General features: G+C 55.9%; 1 protein-coding gene across 4 annotated transcripts in view; it reads right to left on the reverse strand.

The window, feature by feature from the left end:
• Positions 1 to 22922, reverse strand: part of SMARCA4 (SWI/SNF related BAF chromatin remodeling complex subunit ATPase 4) — a 43346-nt gene that overhangs the window by 18182 nt on the left and 2242 nt on the right. For 2 of the 4 annotated variants that reach the window (XM_065859287.2, XM_065859286.2), the window contains exons 3-22: positions 22692 to 22806; positions 20809 to 21168; positions 19552 to 19650; positions 17991 to 18249; positions 17449 to 17575; positions 15490 to 15663; positions 14208 to 14381; positions 13968 to 14135; positions 12847 to 12897; positions 11738 to 11868; positions 10472 to 10529; positions 10258 to 10367; positions 8736 to 8886; positions 8463 to 8626; positions 8324 to 8390; positions 6372 to 6482; positions 4875 to 5117; positions 3204 to 3317; positions 2225 to 2332; positions 910 to 996 (exon numbers count right to left, since the gene is read on the reverse strand). In XM_065859287.2, the coding sequence (XP_065715359.1) occupies positions 910 to 996; positions 2225 to 2332; positions 3204 to 3317; positions 4875 to 5117; positions 6372 to 6482; positions 8324 to 8390; positions 8463 to 8626; positions 8736 to 8886; positions 10258 to 10367; positions 10472 to 10529; positions 11738 to 11868; positions 12847 to 12897; positions 13968 to 14135; positions 14208 to 14381; positions 15490 to 15663; positions 17449 to 17575; positions 17991 to 18249; positions 19552 to 19650; positions 20809 to 21168; positions 22692 to 22806 (2871 nt within the window). The remainder of the gene's footprint in view (positions 1 to 909; positions 997 to 2224; positions 2333 to 3203; positions 3318 to 4874; positions 5118 to 6371; positions 6483 to 8323; positions 8391 to 8462; positions 8627 to 8735; positions 8887 to 10257; positions 10368 to 10471; positions 10530 to 11737; positions 11869 to 12846; positions 12898 to 13967; positions 14136 to 14207; positions 14382 to 15489; positions 15664 to 17448; positions 17576 to 17990; positions 18250 to 19551; positions 19651 to 20808; positions 21169 to 22691; positions 22807 to 22922) is intronic. The other 2 variants (XM_065859288.2, XM_071800652.1) reach the window with 2 other exon arrangements.

A 22922-nucleotide genomic window follows, 5' to 3' on the forward strand; every position in this document is an offset into this window, starting at 1 on the left:
TTTACATTGAAAATTGGGGACGAAATTTCGCGTGGGAAATCGGGGTCGAAATTTCATGTGGGAAATTTGGGCCGAAATTTCACGTGGGAAATTGGGGCCGAAATTTCAGCATTGGGAAATGGGGCCCAAAATTTTATGTCGTAAATCGGGGACAAAATTTGTGTGGGAAATTGGGGTTGAAATTTTACGTGGGAAATTGGGACCGAAATTTTACATTGGAAATTGGGGACGAAATTCGTGTCGGAAATTTGGGCCAAAATTTCACGTGGGAAATTGGGGCCGAAATTTTACATTGGAAATTGGGGACGAAATTCGCGTCGGAAATTTGGGATGAAATTTTACGTGGGAAATCGGGGTCGAAATTTTACATCGGAAATTGGGGATGAAATTCACGGCGGAAATTGGGGCCGAAATTTTATATTGGAAATTGGGGCCGAAATTTGCGTCGGAAATTGGGGCCGAAATTTTACGTGGGAAATCGGGGTCGAAATTTCACGAGGAAAATTGGGGTCGAAATTTCGCGTCGGAAATTGGGGACGAAATTTCGTGTCGGAAATCAGGGCCAAATTTTACATTGGAAATTGGGGCTGAAATTCGCGGTGGAAACTGGGGCCGAAATTTCACGTGGGAAATTGGGGACGAAATCTCGCGTCGGAAATCAGGGCCAAATTTTAATGTCGGAAATTGGGGTAAAATTCGCGTTGGAAACCACCCCCAAAACCCTAAGAAACGCCCCCAAAACCAGCCCCCGTTTTCTAACCCCCACCCGTAGGCGCTATCGCTTCACTGGGCGCGTTTGAGCCGATTTCCGAGCGTTTTGGTGGCCGAGGTGGCCGAGGTGGGCGCCGGGTTTCCCGCCCTTCCGGATCGGGGTGTTTTACCCGAATTCGGGTGTTTTGGGGGTTGTACCTCGATGTGCTGGAACATGTAGGGGTGGTTGCAGATCTTGCGCAGCTGCATGATGGTGTTCATCAGGGTCTTGGTGCCGCCCTTCCCCTGCGCGAGTCGCAAGCGCAATTAACAAACCCAATTAAAAAGGAGCGAGTTTGGCGCCAAAGAGGGGAAAAGTTGCGATTTCGGTGCCAAAGGAGGCGAAAAGCAACAATTTTGGTGCCCAAAGAGGCGTTTCCAGCCCCAATTTAAGCACAGAACGATGGTGAAAAGCCATGATTTTGGCACCCAGAGGCAAAAAGCCGCCATTTTGGGGCCCAAAGAGGCAAAAAGCCGCCATTTTGGGGCCCAAAGAGGCGTTTCCAGCCCCAATCTGACCACAAAATGATGGCGAAAAGCCACAATTTTGGTGTCAAAGAGGCAAAAAGCCGTGATTTTGGCACCCAAAGAGGCAAAAAGCTGCGAGTTTGGGGCCAAAAGATGGCAAAAAGCCACAATTTTGGCGCCCAAAGAGGCGAAAAGCCACAATTTTGGTGCCCAAAGAGGCCTTTCCAGTCCCAATCTGACCACAGAACGATGGCCAAAAGCCACCATTTTGGCTCCAAAGAGGCAAAAAGCCACGAAATTGGGGCCAAAAGAGGCGAAAAGCCACAATTTTGGTGCCCAAAGAGGCCTTTCCAGCCCAAATCTGACCACAAAATGATGGTGAAAAGCCACAATTTTGGCAACAAAAGAGGCGAAAACCCATGATTTTGGCACCCAAAGAGGCAAAAAGCCGCCATTTTGGCGCCCAAAGAGGCGTTTCCAGCCCAAATCTGACCACAAAATGATGGTGAAAAGCCACAATTTTGGCGTCAAAGAGGCGAAAAGCCACAATTTTGGTGCCAAAGAGGCCTTTCCAGCCCCGATCTGACCACAGAACGATGGCCAAAAGCCGCCATTTTGGCGCCAAAGAGGCAAAAAGCCACCATTTTGGTGCCCAAAGAAGCGAAAACCCATGATTTTGGCACCCAAAGAGGCAGAAAGCCACGAGTTTGGTGCCCAAAGAGGCAAAAAGCCGCCATTTTGGCGCCCAAAGAGGCCTTTCCAGCCCCACTCTGACCACAGAACGATGGCCAAAAGCCGCCATTTTGGGGCCCAAAGAGGCAAAAAGCCGCCATTTTGGGCCCAAAGAGGCCTTTCCAGCCCCGATCTGACCACAGAACGATGGCCAAAAGCCGCCATTTTGGGGCCCAAAGAGGCCTTTCCAGCCCCACTCTGACCACAGAACGATGGCCAAAAGCCGCCATTTTGGCGCCAAAGAGGCAAAAAGCGGCCATGTTGGCGGGCGCACCTTCTTGTCCTTCTCGGAGCCGTCGGTCAGCAGGACGCCCTTGGCCTGCATGTGCCGGTACAGCACGCGCTGCAGCGCCGACATGTCGCACTTGATCACGTACTCCACCTGCGGGGACACCGGAGCTTCGGTCACCACAGCGGCACCGGGGACCCCCCCGGACACCCGCGGCGCGGTGCGAGTTCACCCAACCCCCCTGTTTTTCACTCAAAATGGCGCCAAGATCACTCCCCTGGGGCTGCCATGTTGGGCCCTGAGGTGATTCTGGCGCCATTTTGGGCCCTGAGGTGATTCTGGCGCCATTTTGAGTCCTGAGGTGATTCTGGCACCATTTTGAACCTTGAGGTGACTTTGGCGCCATTTGGAGCCCTGAGGTGATTTTGGCGCCATTTTGATCCCTGAGGGGATTCTGGCACCATTTTGGGCCCTGAGCTGATTTTGGTCCCATTTTGGGCCCTGAGGTGACTTTTGGCGCCATTTTGATCCCTGAGGTGACTCTGGCGCCATTTTGACCCTGAGGTGATTTTGGTGCCATTTTGAGCCCTGAGGTGATTCTGGTGCCATTTTGAGCCCTGAGGTGATTCTGGCGCCATTTTGGGCCCTGAGGTGATTCGGGCGCCATTTTGAGCCCTGAGGTGATTCTGGCACCATTTTGAGCCCTGAGGTGATTCTGGCGCCATTTTGAGTCCTGAGGTGATTCTGGCGCCATTTTGAACCCTGAGGTGATTCTGGCGCCATTTTGAACCCTGAGGTGATTCTGGCGCCATTTTGAACCCTGAGGTGATTCTGGCGCCATTTTGAACCCTGAGGTGATTCTGGCGCCATTTTGACCCTGAAGTGATTTTGGCGCCATTTGGGGCCCTGAGGTGACTTTTGGTCCCATTTTGATCCCTGAGGTGATTCTGGCGCCATTTTGGGCCCTGGGGGGAGAAGACCCCGACACAAGATGGAGCCCCGAACAGAACGTTGTTTCTCTCACCTTCTCGGGCAGCTGCGCCTCCACCTCCTTCTTGAGGCGGCGCAGCAGGAAGGGCCGCAGCACCTTGTGCAGGCGCCGGATGATCAGGATGGTCTCCTCCTCGTTCAGATCCACCTGCGGAGAACATGGCGGTTACACCGCGAACCGGGACGCCACGAACCTCCCGGGCGGAATCGCCGCGACCCGGGGGCTCTGTGCTTCAATTTCAAGCTGGGTTTATCTCCCCCGATAAAGCTCGGGCGTCGCGATGCGTTAACGGCAGCGACGGCTCCGCGCTTCCAGAATTCGGTTACTTGAGACTCAATTCGATTTGAGACTCGAATTTGATCATTTGAGGCTCGAATTTGATTGAGGGATTCAAGACTTGATTGGAGATTTGATCCGGGAGTCGATCATCGGATTCGAATCAAGTCCTGGATCATCTCAGATCTAAGTTGAGTCTCGAATCGATTGGAAGTCGATCATCGAAGTCGAGTCTCAAATGCCTCAATAAAACTGAGTCTCAAACAACCGAATTCGAGACTCGACGTCGATGAGCCAAGAATCGATTTGAGACTCGACTTTGTTGATCTGCGACTCGATTTGAGACTCGACTTTACTGAGCCGAGACCCAATTCGAGACCCAGCTTTGCTGATCCAACACTCGATTCAAGACTTGACGTCAATGATCCAAAACTTGATTCAAGACTCGACTTTGCTGATCCGAGACCCAATTAGAGACTCAGCTTTGCTGATCCGAGACTCGATTCCAGACTTGGTTTTGCTGATCCGAACTCGATTCAAGACTTGATGTCAATGATCTGAGACTCGATTCAAGACTCAACTTTGCTGATCCGAGACTCAATTTGAGACTCGGCTTTGCTGATCCGAGGCCCAGTTTGAGACTGGACATCGATGATTCCGAGACTCATCTTTGATGATCTGAGACTCAATTTGAGACTCAACTTTGATCTGAGACCCGATCTGAGACTCAACTTCGATGACCCGAGACCCAATCTGAGACTCAACTTTGATGACCCGAGACCCGATCCGAGACTCAACTTTGATCCAAGACCCGATTCGAGACTCAACTTTGATGATCCGAGACCCGATCTGAGACTCAGCTTTGATCCGAGACCCAATTCGAGACTCAGCTTTGATCCGAGACCCGATTCCAGACTCAACTTTGATGACCCGAGACCCGATTCGAGACTCAGCTTTGATCCGAGACCCAATTCGAGACTCAACTTTGATCCGAGACCCAATTCGAGACTCAGCTTTGATCCGAGACCCAATTCGAGACTCAACTTTGATCCGAGACCTGATTCGAGACTCAACTTTGATGATCCGAGACCCGATCTGAGACTCAGCTTTGATCCGAGACCCAATTCGAGACTCAGCTTTGATCCGAGACCCAATTCGAGACTCAGCTTTGATCCGAGACCCGATTCGAGACTCAGCTTTGATCCAAGACCCGGTCTGAGACTCAACTTTGATGACCCGAGACCTGATTCGAGACTCAACTTTGATCCGAGACTCGATTTGAGACTCAACTTTGATCCGAGACCCGATTCGAGACTCAACTTTGATCCGAGACCCGATTCGAGACTCAACTTTGACCCGAGACCCGATCATCCCCCGAGCAAACACCATTTCCCGGCGGCTTTTTCCGCCCGCCCCCCGTCCCGTCACCTTCTCCCCGGTCATGGCGAAGGGCGCGTTGAACCACTGCTCGAAGGTGGAGCAGCTCTTGAAGATGGTGGGCAGCAGGAAGTTGAGCAGCGCCCAGAGCTCGGGCAGCTTGTTCTGCAGCGGCGTCCCCGTGAGCAGCAGGCGCCGCGGCGCCACGTAGTGCGTGTTGAGCACCTGCGTCAGCTTGCAGTGGTGGTTCTTCATGCGGTGGCCCTCGTCCACGATCATGTATTTCCAGCGGATCTGCGGCGGGACGGGCGGAAATCACCACGCGGGAAAGCCGGGCAGCGCCCGCGCGGCGAAGATTCGGCGGAAAACGGTGGCGGTTTGATGGGGTTTGGGTGCTTTTTGAGGGGTTTTGGGTGTTTGCGAGTTAAGCTGGGTTTAACTTGGGGAAATGGAGGGGGAAGGGAAGAGGGGTTGTGAGTTAAACCGGGTTTAACTTGGGTAAATGGAAGGGAAAGGGAAGACAGTTCACGAGTTAAACTGGGTTTAACTTGGTTAAATGGATGGCAAAGGGGAGAGAGGGCACAATTTAAGCCGGGTTTAACTCAGTTAAACAGAGGAGAAAGGGAAGAGGGGTTGTGAGTTAAACCGGGTTTAACTTGGGTAAATGGAAGGGAAAGGGAAGACAGTTCACGAGTTAAACTGGGTTTAACTTGGTTAAATGGATGGCAAAGGGGAGAGAGGTCACAATTTAAGCCGGGTTTAACTCAGTTAAACAGAGGAGAAAGGGAAGAGGGGTTGTGAGTTAAACCGGGTTTAACTTGGGTAAATGGAAGGGAAAGGGAAGACAGTTCACGAGTTAAACCGGGTTTAACTTGGTTAAATGGATGGCAAAGGGGAGAGAGGTCACAATTTAAGCCGGGTTTAACTCAGTTAAACAGAGGAGAAAGGGAAGAGGGGTTGCAAATTAAACTGGGTTTAACTTGGTTAAACAGAGGAGAAAGGGAAGAGGGGTCATGAGTTAAGCCAGGTTTAACTTGGTTAAACAGAGGAGAAAGGGAAGCGGGGTCGCAAGTTAAACTGGGTTTAATTTGGTTAAATGGATGGGAAAGGGGAGAGGGGTCATAATTTAAGCCGGGTTTAACTTGGTTAAACAGAGGGGAAAGGGAAGAGGGTTCAGAAGTTAAGCTGGGTTTAACTCGGTTAAATGGAGGGGAAAGGGAAGAGGGATTGCGAATTAAACCGGGTTTAACTCGGTTAAACGGAGGGGAAAGGGAAGAGGGGTCGCGAGTTAAACCGGGTTTAACTTGGTTAAACAGGAGAAATGGAAGACGGTTCAGGAGTTAAGCTGGGTTTAACTCGGTTAAACGGAGGGGAAAAGGAAGAGAGTCCGCTCAGAAGCAGCTTAAACACAGCTTAAAATCCGGGGCTGATTCTGAGCGGAGATTCTAATGAATCCCGAGGGGAAATTAATTCTACTTCCGAGGGGAGATTCCAATGAACCCCGAGCGGCTCCCCGGGCGCTAAGCCGGGCTCAGCCGCCGGGCCCACCTTGGCCAGGATGTGCTTGTCCTTGATGATGTACTCGTAGGTGGTGAGCAGGACGTTGAACTTCCCGCTGCGGAGCTGCGGCACGAACGCCCGCCTGGCCGCCGGGGAGCCCTGCGCACGGAGCCACCACCTCGCCACCACAACCACCACGCAAAGCCGGCTCTCCAGCCCCTTCCTCCCCACACCGCCGCGCTCCCGACGCCGCGCTCCCGATGCCGCCGCGTTCCCACCAATGGGTTCCCGATGCCACCGCGTTCCCGATGCCGCCGCGTTCCCACCAATGGGTTCCCCACGCCGCCGCGTTCCCGATGCTGCCGCGTTCCCACCAATGGGTTCCCGATGCCGCCGCGTTCCCGCCAATGGGTTCCCCACGCCGCCGCGTTCCCGATGCTGCCGCGTTCCCACCAATGGGTTCCCGATGCCACCGCATTCCCACCAATGGGTTCCCGATGCCAATGGGTTCCCGACGCCAATGGGTTCCCGACGCCAATGGGTTCCCGCCAATGGGTTCCCGACGCCAATGGGTTCCCACCAATGGGTTCCCAATGCCACCGCATTCCCAATGCCACCGCGTTCCCACCAATGGGTTCCCGATGCCACCGCCTTCCCACCAATGGGTTCCCGACGCCAATGGGATCCCAATGTCAATGGGTTCCCAATGCCGCCGCGTTCCCACCAATGGGTTCCCGACGTCAATGGGTTCCCCACACCAACGGGTTCCCCACGTCAACGGGTTCGCCACGCCAACAGGTTCCCCACGTCAACGGGTTCCCAATGCCAACGGGTTCCCAATGCCGCCGCGTTCCCACCAATGGGTTCCCGATGCCACCGCCTTCCCACCAATGGGTTCCCGACGCCAATGGGTTCCCGACGCCGCCTTCCCGCCAATGGGTTCCCAATGCCAACGGGTTCCCGACGCCGCCACGTTCCCACCAATGGGTTCCCAACGCCAATGGGATCCCAATGTCAATGGGTTCCCAATGCCGCCGCGTTCCCACCAATGGGTTCCTGACGTCAATGGGTTCCCCACGCCAACGGGTTCCCCACGCCAACGGGTTCCCAATGCCGCCACCTTCCCACCAATGGGTTCCCCACGCCGCCGCATTCCCGCCAATGGGTTCCCAATGCCAACGGGGTCCCCACGCCAACAGGGTCCCCACGCCAACAGGGTCCCAATGCTAATGGGGTCCCAATGCCAATGGGGTCCCCATGCCGCCGCGTTCCCGCCAATGGGTTCCCAACATCAATGGGTTCCCGCCACCGCCGCGTTCCCACCAATGGGTTCCCGACGCCACCGCGTTCCCAATACCAATGGGTTCCCAATGCCAATGGGTTCCCGCCGCCGCCGCGTTCCCGCCAATGGGTTCCCAATGCCAATGGGTTCCCGACGCCGCCGCGTTCCCACCAATGGGTTCCCGACACCACCGCGTTCCCACCAATGGGTTCCCGACACCACCGCGTTCCCGCCAATGGGTTCCCAATGCCACCGTCTTCCCGTCAATGGGTTCCCGACACCGCCGTGTTCCCGCCAATGGGTTCCCGACACCACCATGTTCCCGTCAATGGGTTCCCAATGCCACCGCCTTCCCGTCAATGGGTTCCCGACACCGCCGCGTTCCCGCCAATGGGTTCCCGACACCACCATGTTCCCGTCAATGGGTTCCCAATGCCACCGCCTTCCCGTCAATGGGTTCCCGACACCGCCGCGTTCCCGCCAACGGGTTCCCGACACCACCATGTTCCCGTCAATGGGTTCCCGACACCGCCGCCCTCAAACACGGGCTCAAAAGCTCAATATCTGGGGGCGACGGCAAAGCCGACCTCGATGACTTCGAGGGTCGCTCCCACCCGACCGATTTCGCCCTTCGGCGCCGGGAAACGCGGCGTTTTCCGCGGGACGCCGGCAAAATCGCCGGGCGGGAAGGATTAAAAGCCGAAGCGAAGGGAAATACCTTGTAGGACACCTTGACCACCGAGGGCGCCCACTTGTCGAACTCGTAGGCCCAGTTTGAGAGCGTCCTGGGGGGAAAAGGGCGAGAAACAGTTAAAACGGGTTGGTTTTTGGGGGGGCCGAGGCGGGACGGGACGTACGAGAGCGGGACGATGATGAGGAAGGGCCCGTTGATGCGTTTGTGCTCCATGAGGTACGTGATGAGCGCGATGGTCTGGATGGTCTTGCCCAACCCCATCTCGTCGGCCAAGATCCCGTTGAGGTTGTTGTTGTAGAGCGAGACCAACCACTCCAAACCTTTGATCTGAGCCGGAAAACAGCGGAATTAACCCCAAAAATCGCCCCGTGGGCGGCGCTAAGGACAAGGGGGAAGAGCTTGGGGGGGTAATTAATTAATCGGGGTTAATTGGCACCTGGTACTGCTTGAGGACGCCGTTGACCATGAGGGCGGATTGCTTGTCCACGCGCTCGGTGACGGCGTGGGCCACGGCGTAATAGGATTGGAGCCCCCGCGCCAGCGCCTGCGACACCCCGTACTCATCGTCCACATCCTGCTTGGCGTTTCTGGGCCGGAAAGTCACAGCGTCACAGCGTGTTTGGGATCGGAAGGGACCTCAAAGCTCATCCAGCGCAACCCCCCCGCTGGAGCGGGAACACCCGGCTGAGGGGACACAGGAAGGTGGCCCTGGCCTTGAACTGAGGGGACACAACTGGGCACACTATTCCAGATGTGACACACTATTCCAGATGTGGTCTCCCCAGGGCAGAGCAGAGGGGCAGGAGAACCTCTCTGACCCACTGACCACCCCCTTCTAATCCCCCCAGGTCCCATTGGCTTCCTGGCCACAAGGGCCCAGTGCTGGCTCAGCCCACAGCACCCGCTATTCCCACCTGGTCTCCCATCCAAGCCCTGACCGGGCCCGACCCTGCTTAGCTTCCCAGATCAGACCAGATGGGGCGTTCTCAGGGTGCTATGGCTGTATAGATTATATATATGTATATATATATGTTCCCCAAGTATATCCTGATAGTATCTGAACTAAAGGGCAGAGCAGAGGGGCAGGAGAACCTCTCTGACCCACTGACCACCCCCTTCTAATCTACCCCAGGTACCCCTGGTCTCCCATCCAAGCACTGACCGGGCCCGACCCTGCTTAGCTTCCCACATCAGACCAGATGGGGCGTTCTCAGGGTGCTATGGCTACATACATTATATGTATGTATATATATGTTCCCCAAGTATATCCTGATAGTATCTGAACTAAAGGGCAGAGCAGAGGGGCAGGAGAACCTCTCTGACCCACTGACCACCCCCTTCTAATCCCCCCCAGGTCCCATTGGCTTCCTGGCCACAAGGGCCCAGTGCTGGCTCATGCTCACCCTGCTGTCCCCAGGCCCCCCAGCTCCCTTTCCCCTACGCTGCTCTCTAACAGCTCATTCCCAACTCACACTGAACCTGGGCTTGTTCTGCCCAGATCCAGACTCTGCACTTGTTCTGTTTCATTGAATTTCTCCTCTCCAGCCTGCCCAGGTCTCTGATGGCAGCACAGCTTCCAGTGCCACCACTGCTCCAGCTTGGTGTCACCAGCAAACTGGGTGACACTCACTCTATTCCCTCCTCCAAATCATTGATGAATAGATTGAATAATATAGACCCCTGGGGCACTGCACTGGATCCAGGGCTCAACTGGACTCTGCCCCATCGCCCACCACTCTCTGGCTTCTCTCCTTGAGCCAGTTTGCCACCCACCTCACTCTATCATCCAGACCACATCTCCTCGACTTAACAACCAGGATGCTGCGGGACACCACGCCAAACGCAAAGGCAGAGGGGACGGGGATGTGCTGGATTCGCTCGGGCGCCAAATAGGTGGGAATCGCCCCAAAAAAGGGGGGAATCACCCCCAAAAAGGGAGCGGGAAGGAAGGGACTCACTCGATGATGTGCCTGGCGTCCACCTCGGAGACGTCGTCGCTATCGGGATCGGGGATCTTCTTCTTCTCCTCCACGGGCTGAGCAGGTTGGGGCTGCTCCTCCTCCTCCTCCTGCCCAGACCCAAAATCCGGGGTTTTGCGGTGAAAACGGCGGCGGAAGGAGCGGGAAACGGGCCCGGGAAAGGCGCTTTGGGGCAACATGGGGGTTTCCTCACCTCCTCGTCCTCCTCCGAGCCGCTCTCCTCGCTGTCCGACCGGGGAGCCACCTCGTACCTAATTAACGCGAGTTTAATTAAGAGTTAATCAACCAACGCGCCGCGGATCGAGAAACTCAGGATCCGTGAAGAAACCCTGGGGTTAAACCTTCAACTTTGCCCAAAAACTCGGGCGTTAACTCCGATTTTTAAGGAACTCTTGCTCTCTGGCCCCATTTTCGGACCTGTTCTCTCCCCATTTCTCCTCCCCCAATGTCGTTTTCTCCCCGTTCGGCCCCGTTTTCCCCCAATTTGCCCCCCATTTCACCACCCCAATGTCATTGCTGGGCCCGTTTGGCCCCGTTTTCCCCCCATTTGTCCCCATTTTCCCCCCATTCTTCCCCTTTTCCCCCGCTCATTCATCCCCATTTTCCCCCCATTCCCCCCATCCATTTGTCCCCATTTTCCCCCCATTCTTCCCCATTTTCCCCCCTATTCGTTCCCTTTTCCCCTGCCCACTCTTCCCCATTTCCCCCCATTCTTCCTCATTTCCCCCACCCATTCTTCCCCATTTTCCCCCCATTCTTCCCCATTTCCCCTGCCCATTTGTCCCCATTTTCCCTCCCATTCTTCCTCATTTCCCCCACCCATTCATCCCCACTTCCCCACCCATTCATCCCCATTTCCCCCCATTCTTCCCCATTTCCCCCACCCATTCTTCCCCATCTCCCCCCCCCATTTGTCCCCATTTCCCCCGCCCATTCATCCCCGTTTTCCCCCCATTCTTCCCCATTTCCCCCGCCCATTCATCCCCATTTGCCCCACTCATTCGTCCCCATTTCCCCCGCCCATTCATCCCCATTTGCCCCACTCATTCGTCCCCATTTCCCCCGCCCATTCGTCCCCATTTTCCCCCCATTCTTGCCCATTTCCCCCACCCATTCATTCCCACTTCCCCCACCCATTCATCCCCATTTTCCCCCCATTCTTCCCCATTTCCCCCACTCATTCATCCCCACTTCCCCCACTCATTCATCCCCACTTCCCCCGCCCATTCATCCCCACTTCCCCCGCCCATTCATCCCCACTTCCCCCGCCCATTCATCCCCATTTTCCCCCCATTCTTCCCCATTTCCCCCACTCATTCATCCCCACTTCCCCCGCCCATTCATCCCCATTTCCCCCGCCCATTCATCCCCACTTCCCCCGCCCATTCATCCCCACTTCCCCTCCCCTCAGCGTCACTTTTGGGCCCGTTTTGGCCCCACTTCCCCCCCGTTTCCGCACCCCGGGTTCATCTCCAGCCAGGCCTCCAGCTGCCCGGCCTTGGGGGCGTCGCTGCCGGTCAGGATCTTGCCGCTCTCCACGTGGATCACCTTCACCGGGAGGTCGCTCATCTGGCTCGTCTCGTCCAGCGGCTGCAGCCCAAAACCGCCCGCATTCACCGCTTTCCGCCCCAAAACCCCCGCCCGGGTTCAGCTCCGCGGCGCCGCCAACACGCGGAGCTCAAAACGACCCAAAATTGGGCGTTTCGCGGGGAGAAATCAGCGGGAAACGCAAGGGGCTTTGGGCACGAAGGGACGAGCGGGGCCAAACCAGGTGGAAATGTAACGGGCGAAAGGGGTAAAATCAGAGGATTTGGTGTGAGTTCAAGTTATTGGGCGCCAATCAATGGGGGTCGTTGGGCGCCAATCAATGGGGTCGTTGGGCGCCAATCAATGGGGGCCGTTGGGCGCCAATCAATCGGGGTCGTTGGGCGCTAATCAATCAGGGTCATTGGGCGCTAATCAATCGAGGTCATTGGGGGCCAATCAATCGGGGTCATTGGGGGCCAATCAATCGGGGTCATTGGGGGCCAGTCAAGGTGGTCATTGGGTGCCAATCAAGGGGGTCATTGGGGGCCAATCAATCGGGGTCATTGGGGGACAATCAATCGGGGTCATTGGGGGACAATCAATCGGGGTCATTGGGGGCCAATCAATCGGGGTCATTGGGGGCTAATCAAGGCGGTCATTGGGTGCCAATCAATGGGGGTCATTGGGCGCCAATCAATGGGGGTCATTGGGCGCCAATCACTCAGGGTCATTGGGCGCCAATCAATCGGGGTCATTGGGCGCCAATCAATCGGGGTCATTGGGGGCCAATCAATCGGGGTCATTGGGGGCCAATCAATCGGGGTCATTGGGGGCCAATCAATCGGGGTCATTGGGCGCTAATCAAGGCGGTCATTGGGCGCCAAACTAATGGGTGTAAAATAAGGTTACTTGGTGTGAAATTAATGGCTGTAAAATCAGGTTATTGGGCGTAAATTAAGATTATTGGGTGTAAAATTAACGGGTGTAAAGGTTATTGGGTGTAAAATCGGGTTATATGGTGTAAAACTGGATTATTTTTACCTCGCCATCCGGCCCAATCGCCGGCGTCTGCCCCTCCGCGTTCTCCGCCTTCTGCAAGAGGAGGAAGCCGCTCGTTAACACCCCAACTTCATTAACACCCCAACCTCATTAACACCCCAAAGTTGTTCATTTACACCCCAAAGTCACTCGTTGACGCCCTAAAGTTGCTCATTAACGTCCCAAAGCCGCTTGTTGGGGCTTGAAGTGACTTGGGCGTCAAAGTCACTCGTTGACACCCCAAAGTCGCTCATTTACACCCCAAAATCACTTGTTGACGCCCCAAAGTCGCTCATTTACACCCCAAAGTCACTCGTTAACGCCCCAAAGTTGCCCCAAAGACACTTGTTGAAGCTCCAAAGTCACTCGTTGACACCCCAAAGTTGACCCAAAGTTGCTCGTTAATGCCCCAAAGTCACTTGTTGATGCCCCAAAGTCGCTCGTTGATGCCCCAAAGTTGCTCATTGATGCCCCAAAGTTGCCCAAAGTCACTCGCTGAAGCCCCAAAGTTGGTCGTTGATGTCCCAGAGTCGCTCATTAACACCCCAAAGCCGCTCATTAACACCCCAAAGCTGCTCATTGACGCCCAAGTCACTTGAAGCCCCAAAGTCACTCGTTGACACCCCAAAGTTGCCCCAAAGTCACTCGATGACACCCCAAAGTCACTCATTGACACCCCAAAACCACTCATTAACGCCCCAAAGTTGCCCCAAAGCCACTCGTTGATGCCCCAAAGCCACTCGTTGACGCCCCGACATCGCTCATTAACACCCCAAAGTCACTCATTAACACCCCAAAGATGCCCCAAAGCCACTCGTTGATGCCCCAAAGCCACTCGTTGATGCCCCGACATCGCTCATTAACACCCCAAAGCCACTCATTAACACCCCAAAGTTGCCCCAAAGCCACTTGTTGATGCCCCAAAGCCACTCGTTGATGCCCCGACATTGCTCATTAACACCCCAAAGCCACTCATTAACACCCCAAAGTTGCCCCAAAGCCACTTGTTGATGCCCCAACGTCGCTCATTAACGCCCCAAAGCCACTCATTAACACCCCAAAACCACTCATTAACACCCCAAAGCCACTCATTAAGGCCCCCGCCAAGTTTTAACCCCCCTCACCTTCTTCTTCTTCTTCTTCTTCTTCTCCTTGGCCACCTGGGCCGCCTTGTGCTGCCGCACCAGCTCCGTCAGGTTGGCCACGTACTCGTCGGTCTGCTGCAGCAGGTACGCCAACCGCTTGTCCTTCTTCTGGTCAATGAGCTTGCGGTAGCCCTCCTCATCCTCCGCCTGCGGGACCGCCCTTCGTTAGCGCTAACGAGCCCCCGACGCGCCCCCCCGGCCGGGGGCGGGCGCACTCACCATGAGGCGCCGCATCCGCTCCTTCTCGATGCGCTCGTTCTCCTTCTTCTGCTCGCGCTCGGTGTTGGCGTGGTAGGTGGCCACGGCCTTGGTGAGCTTCTGGATCTTGGCGCCCACCGAGCGGTGGTACTCCTTGAAGTCCTTGGCGTGCTGGAGGATGCTGTTGAGGTATTCCTGACGGGGGAGGCCAAAAACGGTGGTTTAGACCCAAAAAAGTGGGGCGTCTAGGCCCTGAAGTAGTGTGGGGCGTCTAGGGCTTAAAGTAGAGTGGGGCGTCTAGGCCCCAAAAGCAAGTATGGAACGTCTAGGCCTCAAAATGAGAGTAGGGCGTCTAGGCCCAAAAAGTAGTGTGAGGCGTCTAGGCCCCAAAAGTAAGTATGGGGCGTCTAGGCCCTAAAGTAGAGTGGGGCGTCTAGGCCCTAAAGTAGAGTGGGGCATCTGGGCCTCAAAAAGAGAGTGGGGTGTCTAGGTCCAAAAAATAGTGTGAGGCGTCTAGGCCCCAAAAAGAAGCGTGGGGCGTCCAGGCCCTAAAGTAGAGTGAGGTGTCTAGGCCCTAAAGAAAGTATGGAGCGTCTAGGCCTCAAAAAGAGAGTGGGGCGTCTAGGCCCTAAAGTAAGTATGGGGCGTCTAGGCCCTAAAGTAGAGTGGGGCATCTAGGCCTCAAAAAGAGAGTGGGGTGTCTAGGCCCTAAAGTAAGTATGGGGCGTCTAGGCCCTAAAGTAGAGTGGGGCATCTAGGCCTCAAAAAGAGAGTGGGGCGTCTAGGCCCTAAAGTAAGTATGGGGCGTCTAGGCCCTAAAGTAGAGTGGGGCATCTAGGCCTCAAAAAGAGAGTGGGGTGTCTAGGCCCCAAAAAGAAGCGTTGGGCATCTAGGCCCCAAAAAATGGTCATCTAGGGCCAAAAAAATGGATCATCTAGGCCAAAAAATGGTCATCTAGGGCAAAAACCAGATCGTCTGGGGCAAAAAAGTATCATCTAGGCCAAAAAAATGGATCCTCTAGGCCAAAAAGTGGATCCTCTAGGCCAAAAAGTGGATCCTCTAGGCCAAAAAGTGGATCCACGAGTCAAAGAAAGATGGAGCATCTAGGCCCAAAACTGGATCATGTAGGCCCAAAACTGGATCATGTAGGGCAAAAACTGGATCATGTAGGCCCAGAACTGGATCATGTAGGCCCAAAACTGGATCATGTAGGCCCAAAACTGGATCATGTAGGCCAAAAAAGGACCACGTAGGCCAAGGAGGACCCACTAGACGAGGTGAATTGACCCAATTCCCGCCCGACCTGGTGCTTCTGTCGCCTCTTCCGCTCCTGCTCGATCTTCTGCTGCTTCTCCAGCTTCTCGGTGATCCGGGCCTCGCGCAGCGACTGCCGCTTGCTGCGCTTGTAGGCCTTGGCGTTGAGCGCCGTCTCCAGCGCCGTGTCGCGCCGCATGCACACCACCACCTCCTGGCGGAGCTTCGGGGGAGAAAACACCCAAACCCAATCAAATTTATCATAATTAATCACAATTAACCAACCCCACATGCACACCACCACCTCCTGGCGGAGCTTCGGGGGAAATAACACCCAAACCCAATCAAATTTATCATAATTAATCACAATTAACCAACCCCACATGCACACCACCACCTCCTGGCGGAGCTTCGGGGGAGAAAACGCCCAAACCCAATCAAATTTATCATAATTAATCACAATTAACCAACCCCACATGCACACCACCACCTCCTGGCGGAGCTTCGGGGGAAATAACACCCAAACCCAATCAAATTTATCATAATTAATCACAATTAACCAACCCCACATGCACACCACCACCTCCTGGCGGAGCTTCGGGGGAGAAAACGCCCAAACCCAATCAAATTTATCATAATTAATCACAATTAACCAACCCCACATGCACACCACCACCTCCTGGCGGAGCTTCGGGGGAGAAAACACCCAAACCCAATCAAATTTATCATAATTAATCACAATTAACCAACCCCACATGCACACCACCACCTCCTGGTGGAGCTTCGGGGGAGAAAACGCCCAAACCCAATCAAATTTATCATAATTAATCACAATTAACCAACCCCACATGCACACCACCACCTCCTGGCGGAGCTTCGGGGGAGAAAACACCCAAACCCAATCAAATTTATCATAATTAATCACAATTAACCAACCCCACATGCACACCACCACCTCCTGGCGGAGCTTCGGGGGAGAAAACGCCCAAACCCAATCAAATTTATCATAATTAATCACAATTAACCAACCCCACATGCACACCACCACCTCCTGGCGGAGCTTCGGGGGAGAAAACGCCAAAACCCAATCAAATTTATCATAATTAATCACAATTAACCAACCCCACATGCACACCACCACCTCCTGGCGGAGCTTCGGGGGAGAAAACACCCAAACCCAATCAAATTTATCATAATTAATCACAATTAACCAACCCCACATGCACACCACCACCTCCTGGCGGAGCTTCGGGGGAGAAAACGCCCAAACCCAATCAAATTTATCATAATTAATCACAATTAACCAACCCCACATGCACACCACCACCTCCTGGCGGAGCTTTGGGAGAAATTGCACCAAAACCCAATCAAATTTATCATAATTAATCACAATTAATTCTCCTGGCGATGCTGCAGAGCAGGATAAACGAGGTTTTATGGGATAAACGTGTGTTTGGAGGCGACCCTGGTGCCATTTTGTGTTTTGAGGTGATTTGGTGCCCCTGGTGTCACCACTTGGGTTCCTCTGGGGCTGCCACGTTGAGCCCTGAGGTGACTCTGGTGCCATTTTGATCCCTGAGGAGATTCTGGCGCCATTTTGATCCCTGAGGTGATTCTGGCGCCATTTTGAGCCCTGAGGAGATTCTGGCGCCATTTTGAGCCCTGAGGTGATTCTGGCGCCATTTTGAGCCCTGAGGTGATTCTGGCGCCATTTTGAGCCCTGAGGTGATTCTGGCGCCATTTTGAGCCCTGAGGTGGTTCTGGCGCCATTTTGGGCCCTGAGGTGATTCTGGCGCCATTTTGAGCCCTGAGGTGATTTGGGTGCCATTTTGGGCCCTGAGGTGATTCTGGCGCCATTTTGAGCCCTGAGCTGAGGAACCCAAAGCCACCCCAGGACTCCCTGGAGGGGTTTAAAGGCGTTTAGAGGAGCGTTATGGACACGGTTCAGCTGGGTTGCGGTCGGATCGATGACCCGGGGGTCTCTCCCAACCGAATCGATTCCCCGTACCTGGCGCTGGAAGTTGAGCAGCCTCAGCGCCTTCAGCTCGATGGTCGCTTTGGTTCTCAGGTCGCCGGCCAGGGAGCCGGGGAGGTTCTCCAGCTCCTGGATGCGGTGGGCGATGCGAGCCTGCAGCCTACGGGAAATCCCCACAAAATCAACCATTTCTCCTCACGTTGGCGGCTTCACCTCCAGTGATGGCGGCTCCAGCTCTGCCCTGGGCAGCCCGTTCAACGCCCCACAGCCCTTTGGGGAAGGAATCACCCCCAATTTCCACCTCACCCTCCTTCTCCAGCCCCTTCCCCAGCTCCGTTCCCTCCTCCCAACCCGCTCCAGCTCCTCAAGGGTTTTAATGGCGTGAGGTGACCCCAACACCTCTGGGGCCACCAGTTGAGCCCTGAGGTGATTTGGGTGCCATTTTGAGCCCTGAGGTGATTTTGGCGCCATTTTGGGCCCTGAGGTGATTCTGGTGCCATTTTGAGCCCTGAGGCGATTCTGGCGCCATTTTGAGCCCTGAGGCGATTCCGGCGCCGCCATTTCGAGCCCCTCACCTGTACTCCCTCTCCTGCAGGATCTCCACCGGGTCGAGGCCGCGCGGTTTCTGGATGGGGGTGATGCGGTTCTGTTTCTGGTGCAGCTGCACCATGGGCGCGGGCTGCGCCGGCTGCCCCGGCGACTGCGTCTGCGGCGGCATCACCGGCGAGGCGGCCGGCGGCACGGCCGGGGGCGCCGGCGAGGGGCGGCCCGTGGGCTGCGGGGGGATCAGCTTCTGCGGGGCGCTCGCGGGGGCGGCCGCGTTCGCCATGGGGCCTGCGGGAGACATTCGGGGGGGTTACACAGAGTTACCCGAGAGCCACCCCGAGATGGGCGAAAACGGCACTGAATTGGGGGAAAACGGCACTGAATTGGGGGAAAACGGCACTGAATTGGGGGAAAACGGCACTGAATTGGGGGAAAACGGCACTGAATTGGGGGAAAAACGTCCTGAGATGGGTGGAAAACGACTTGAACTGACTGAAAAAGGCCCCAAGATGGGTGAAAAACGCCCTGAGATGGGTGAAAAATGGTCCAGGTTCCCTGAAAAACACCCCGAGATGGGTGAAAAATGCACAGAATTCACTGAAAAATGCCCCGAGATGGGTGAAAACGGCACAGAATTCACCGAAAAACGCCCCAAGATGGGTGAAAAATGACTTGAATTGACTGAAAAATGCCCCGAGATGGGTGAAAAATGACCCAAGTTCCCTGAAAAACACCCTGAGGTGGGTGAAAAACCTACAGAATTCACTGAAAAACGCCCTGAGTTGGGTGAAAAACTGCACAGAATTCAATGAAAAACACCCCAAGTTCGGTAAAAACCGCACAGAATTCACTGAAAAATGCCCCGAGATGGGTGAAAACGGCACAGAATTCACCGAAAAACGCCCCAAGATGGGTGAAAAATGACTTGAATTGACTGAAAAATGCCCCGAGATGGGTGAAAAATGACCCAAGTTCCCTGAAAAACACCCTGAGGTGGGTGAAAAACCTACAGAATTCACTGAAAAACGCCCCGAGTTGGGTGAAAAACTGCACAGAATTCACCAAAAAACGCCCAGAGTTGGGTGAAAAATGACTTGAATGGACTGAAAAACACCCCGAGACGGGTGAAAAACGCCCCAAGATGGGTGAAAACGGCACAGAATTCAACGAAAAACGCCCCGAGATGGGTAAAAGCCCCACAGAATTCACTGAAAAACGCCACGAAATGAGTGAAAACCCCACAGAATTCGCTGAAAAACACCATGAAATGGGTGAAAAATGACTTGAATTGACTGAAAAGCGCCCCAAAATGGGTGAAAAACGCCCCGAGATGGGTGAAAACCCCACAGAATTCACTGAAAAACGCCCCAAAATGGGTGAAAAACGCCCTGAGATGGGTGAAAACCCCACAGAATTCACTGAAAAACGCCCCAAGTTGGGTGAAAAACAAAACCACCCCAATTTCCTCCAAAATCCCCCAAGTTCCCTCAAAACGTCTCCGGGATTTTAACCCGGAACCTCCCCCTCTTGGCCCCATTGTGTCATTAAGCCTGGTCCCTAATGAACCTTTTGTTAACGAGCGAGTCTCACCTTCGGGCCAGGGCTTGGGGGGGCCCCCGGGGGGCTGTCCCGGCATCCCGGGGGGGACTCCTGAGGGGCCGGGGGGGGGCATGTTGGGCCCCCCGATACCTGAGACACAAAAGCAACGAACGCTGGTCAGAGGGAGCGCGTGGCGTGGATCTCTGGGGATTACGGAGCAAACCTCACCCCCCCGCAGAGAAATTGGGGGGAAAGGGGATGAAGAGGGGTCCCCCCCCCCCCCCGCCATGGGGGGATGAAGGGCATGAGGAGGATGAGGAGGTGAGGAAGGGCAGGAGGAGGATGGGGAGCCCCCCATGAGGTGAGGGAGGACACGAGGAGGACGAGGAGGTGACAAATGACAGGAGGAGGATGAGGAGGTGACAAATGACAGGAGGAGGATGAGGAGGTGACAAATGACAGGAGGAGGATGAGGAGCCCCTGTGAGGTGATGAAGGACACGAGGAGGATGAAGAGCCCTCATGTGAGGTGACAAATGACACAAGGAGGATGAGGAGCCCCCGTGTGAGGTGATGAAGGACAGGAGGAGGATGAGGAGGTGACAAATGACACGAGGAGGATGAGGAGCCCCCTGTAAAGTGATGAAGGACACGAGGAGCCCCCTGTGAGGCGACGAAGGGCAGGAGGAGGATGAGGAGCCCCCTGTGAGGTGACGAAGGACATGAGGAGGATGAGGAGGTGACAAATGACACAAGGAGGATGAGGAGCCCCCTGTGAGGCGACGAAGGACACCAGGAGGATGAGGAGGTGACAAATGACACGAGGAGGATGAGGAGGTGACAAATGACACGAGGAGGATGAGGAGGTGACAAAGGACACGAGGAGGATGAGGAGCCCCCTGTAAAGTGATGAAGGACACGAGGAGCCCCCTGTGAGGCGACGAAGGGCAGGAGGAGGATGAGGAGGTGACAAATGACACGAGGAGGACGAGGAGCCCCCTGTGAGGTGGCGAAGGGCACGAGGAGCCCCCTGTGAGGTGATGAAGGGCAGGAGGAGGATGAGGAGGTGACAAATGACACGAGGAGGATGAGGAGCCCCCTGTAAAGTGATGAAGGACACGAGGAGCCCCCTGTGAGGCGATGAAGGACACGAGGAGGATGAGGAGCCCCCTGTGAGGCGACGAAGGGCAGGAGGAGGATGAGGAGCCCCCTGTGAGGTGATGAAGGGCAGGAGGAGGATGAGGAGCCCCCTGTGAGGCGACGAAGGGCAGGAGGAGGCTGGTCGGACGCGTCCGCGCGGGGCCCTCACCGTGAGGTCTGCTGTAGCCGGGCGGCGCGGGGCCGGGGCCGGGGCCGGGCGCGGGTCCCTGTGCGGGCGCGGAGCCGGCGGGCGGAGGTAGCGACGGCATTTGCTGCTGCATCCCGGGCAGGGGGCGCTTGCCCTGCACCGCCAGCTGCAGGTGCTCGGGCAGCGGCTGCCCCCGCGCCAGCATCTTGTAGGCCATGATCTGCGCGCGCAGCTGGTGCAGCTGGCTCTGGTTGAACGGCGTGGGGCCGCGCGGCGCCTGCCCCAGCGCGTCCCCGGCGTCCAGCGCCGCGGCCGAGGACGAGCCGTTGGCCGGCACCGGGCTGGGGGCGTGCTCCGAGCCGCCCAGCGGCGACGGGTACCCTGCGGGGACACAGAGCGCGTGGGGAACGGAGGGAACGGGGTGGGCGCGGGAAGCGGGGTCGGAGATGGGAAAGCGTGGGGATGGGGACTGGGGGGGAAGTGGGGGGGGAAGTCATGGGGGTGGGGATGGGGACTGGGGGGATCTGAGATGGGAAATCGTGGGGGTGGTGATGGGAACTGGGGAGGATCTGAGATGGGAAATCATGGGGGTGGTGATGGGAACCGGGGAGGAAATGGGGGGGAAGTCATGGGGGTGGTGATGGGAACTGGGGAGGAAATTGGGGAAAAGTGCTGGGGGTGGTGATGGGAACTGGGGAGGAAATGGGGGGAAAGTCATGGGGGTGGTGATGGGGACTGGGGAGGAAATGGGGGGGAAGTCATGGGGGTGGTGAGGGGAACTGGGGAGGATCTGAGATGGGAAATCATGGGGGTGGTGATGGGAACCGGGGAGGAAATGGGGGGGAAGTCATGGGGGTGGTGATGGGAACCTGGGGAGGATCTGAGATGGGAAATCATGGGGGTGGTGATGGGGACTGGGGAGGAAGTGGGGGGGAAGTCATGGGGGTGGTGAGGGGAACTGGGGAGGAAATGGGGGGGAAGTCATGGGGGTGGTGATGGGAACTGGGGAGGAAATGGGGGGGAAGTCATGGGGGTGGTGATGGGGACTGGGGAGGAAATGGGGGGGAAGTCATGGGGGTGGTGATGGGAACTGGGGAGGAAATGGGGGGGAAGTCATGGGGGTGGTGATGGGAACTGGGGAGGAAATGGGGGGAAAGTCATGGGGGTGGTGATGGGAACTGGGGAGGAAATGGGGGGAAAGTCATGGGGGTGGTGATGGGGACTGGGGAGGAAGTGGGGGGGAAGTCATGGGGGTGGGGATGGGAACTGGGGAGGAAATGGGGGGAAAGTCATGGGGGTGGTGATGGGGACTGGGGAGGATCTGAGATGGGAAATCGTGGGGGTGGTGATGGGAACTGGGGAGGAAATGGGGGGGAAGTCATGGGGGTGGTGATGGGAACTGGGGAGGAAGTGGGGGGAAAGTCATGGGGGTGGTGATGGGAACTGGGGAGGAAATGGGGGGGAAGTCATGGGGGTGGTGATGGGAACTGGGGAGGAAATGGGGGGAAAGTCATGGGGGTGGTGATGGGAACTGGGGAGGATCTGAGATGGGAAATCGTGGGGGTGGGGATGGGAACTGGGGAGGAAATGGGGGGAAAGTCATGGGGGTGGTGACGGGAACTGGGGAGGAAATGGGGGGGAAGTGCTGGGGGTCACGGGGAGACTGAGGGGAAGGGAACAGGGAGAAAACCTGAGGTAAAAGGGAAAGAAACAACAGAGAAAACTGAGGTGAAGGGTGAGAAAACACAGAGAGACCCCCACCCTCAGGGGAAACACCACTGACTGCAGCTGAAACGAGGTTTACTTTAATTAAACCCCCCAGTGTGCGAGTCCATGGGGCTGGGGGGGCAGGGAAAACCCCCCTGACTTCAGGGAAAATGGGGGTGATTTTAATGAATCCCCACCTTGCGAGTGCTGGTCCATGGGGCTGGGGGGCGGCCCCATGCGCAGCCCCATCCCCTTCATCTGCCCGTAGCGCGGATCCTCGGCCAGGCCCTTGTCGTGCAGCGACTCCATGGGCTGGGGGGAGAGACAACGGCTACGTATACATACATGTATATATATATGATCCCCAAGTATATCCTGATAGTATCTGAGCTAAAGGGCAGAGCAGAGGGGCAGGAGAACCTCTCTGA

This window comes from Patagioenas fasciata, chromosome 32, assembly GCF_037038585.1.
Source record: "Patagioenas fasciata isolate bPatFas1 chromosome 32, bPatFas1.hap1, whole genome shotgun sequence".
Lineage (NCBI taxonomy): Eukaryota > Metazoa > Chordata > Aves > Columbiformes > Columbidae > Patagioenas > Patagioenas fasciata.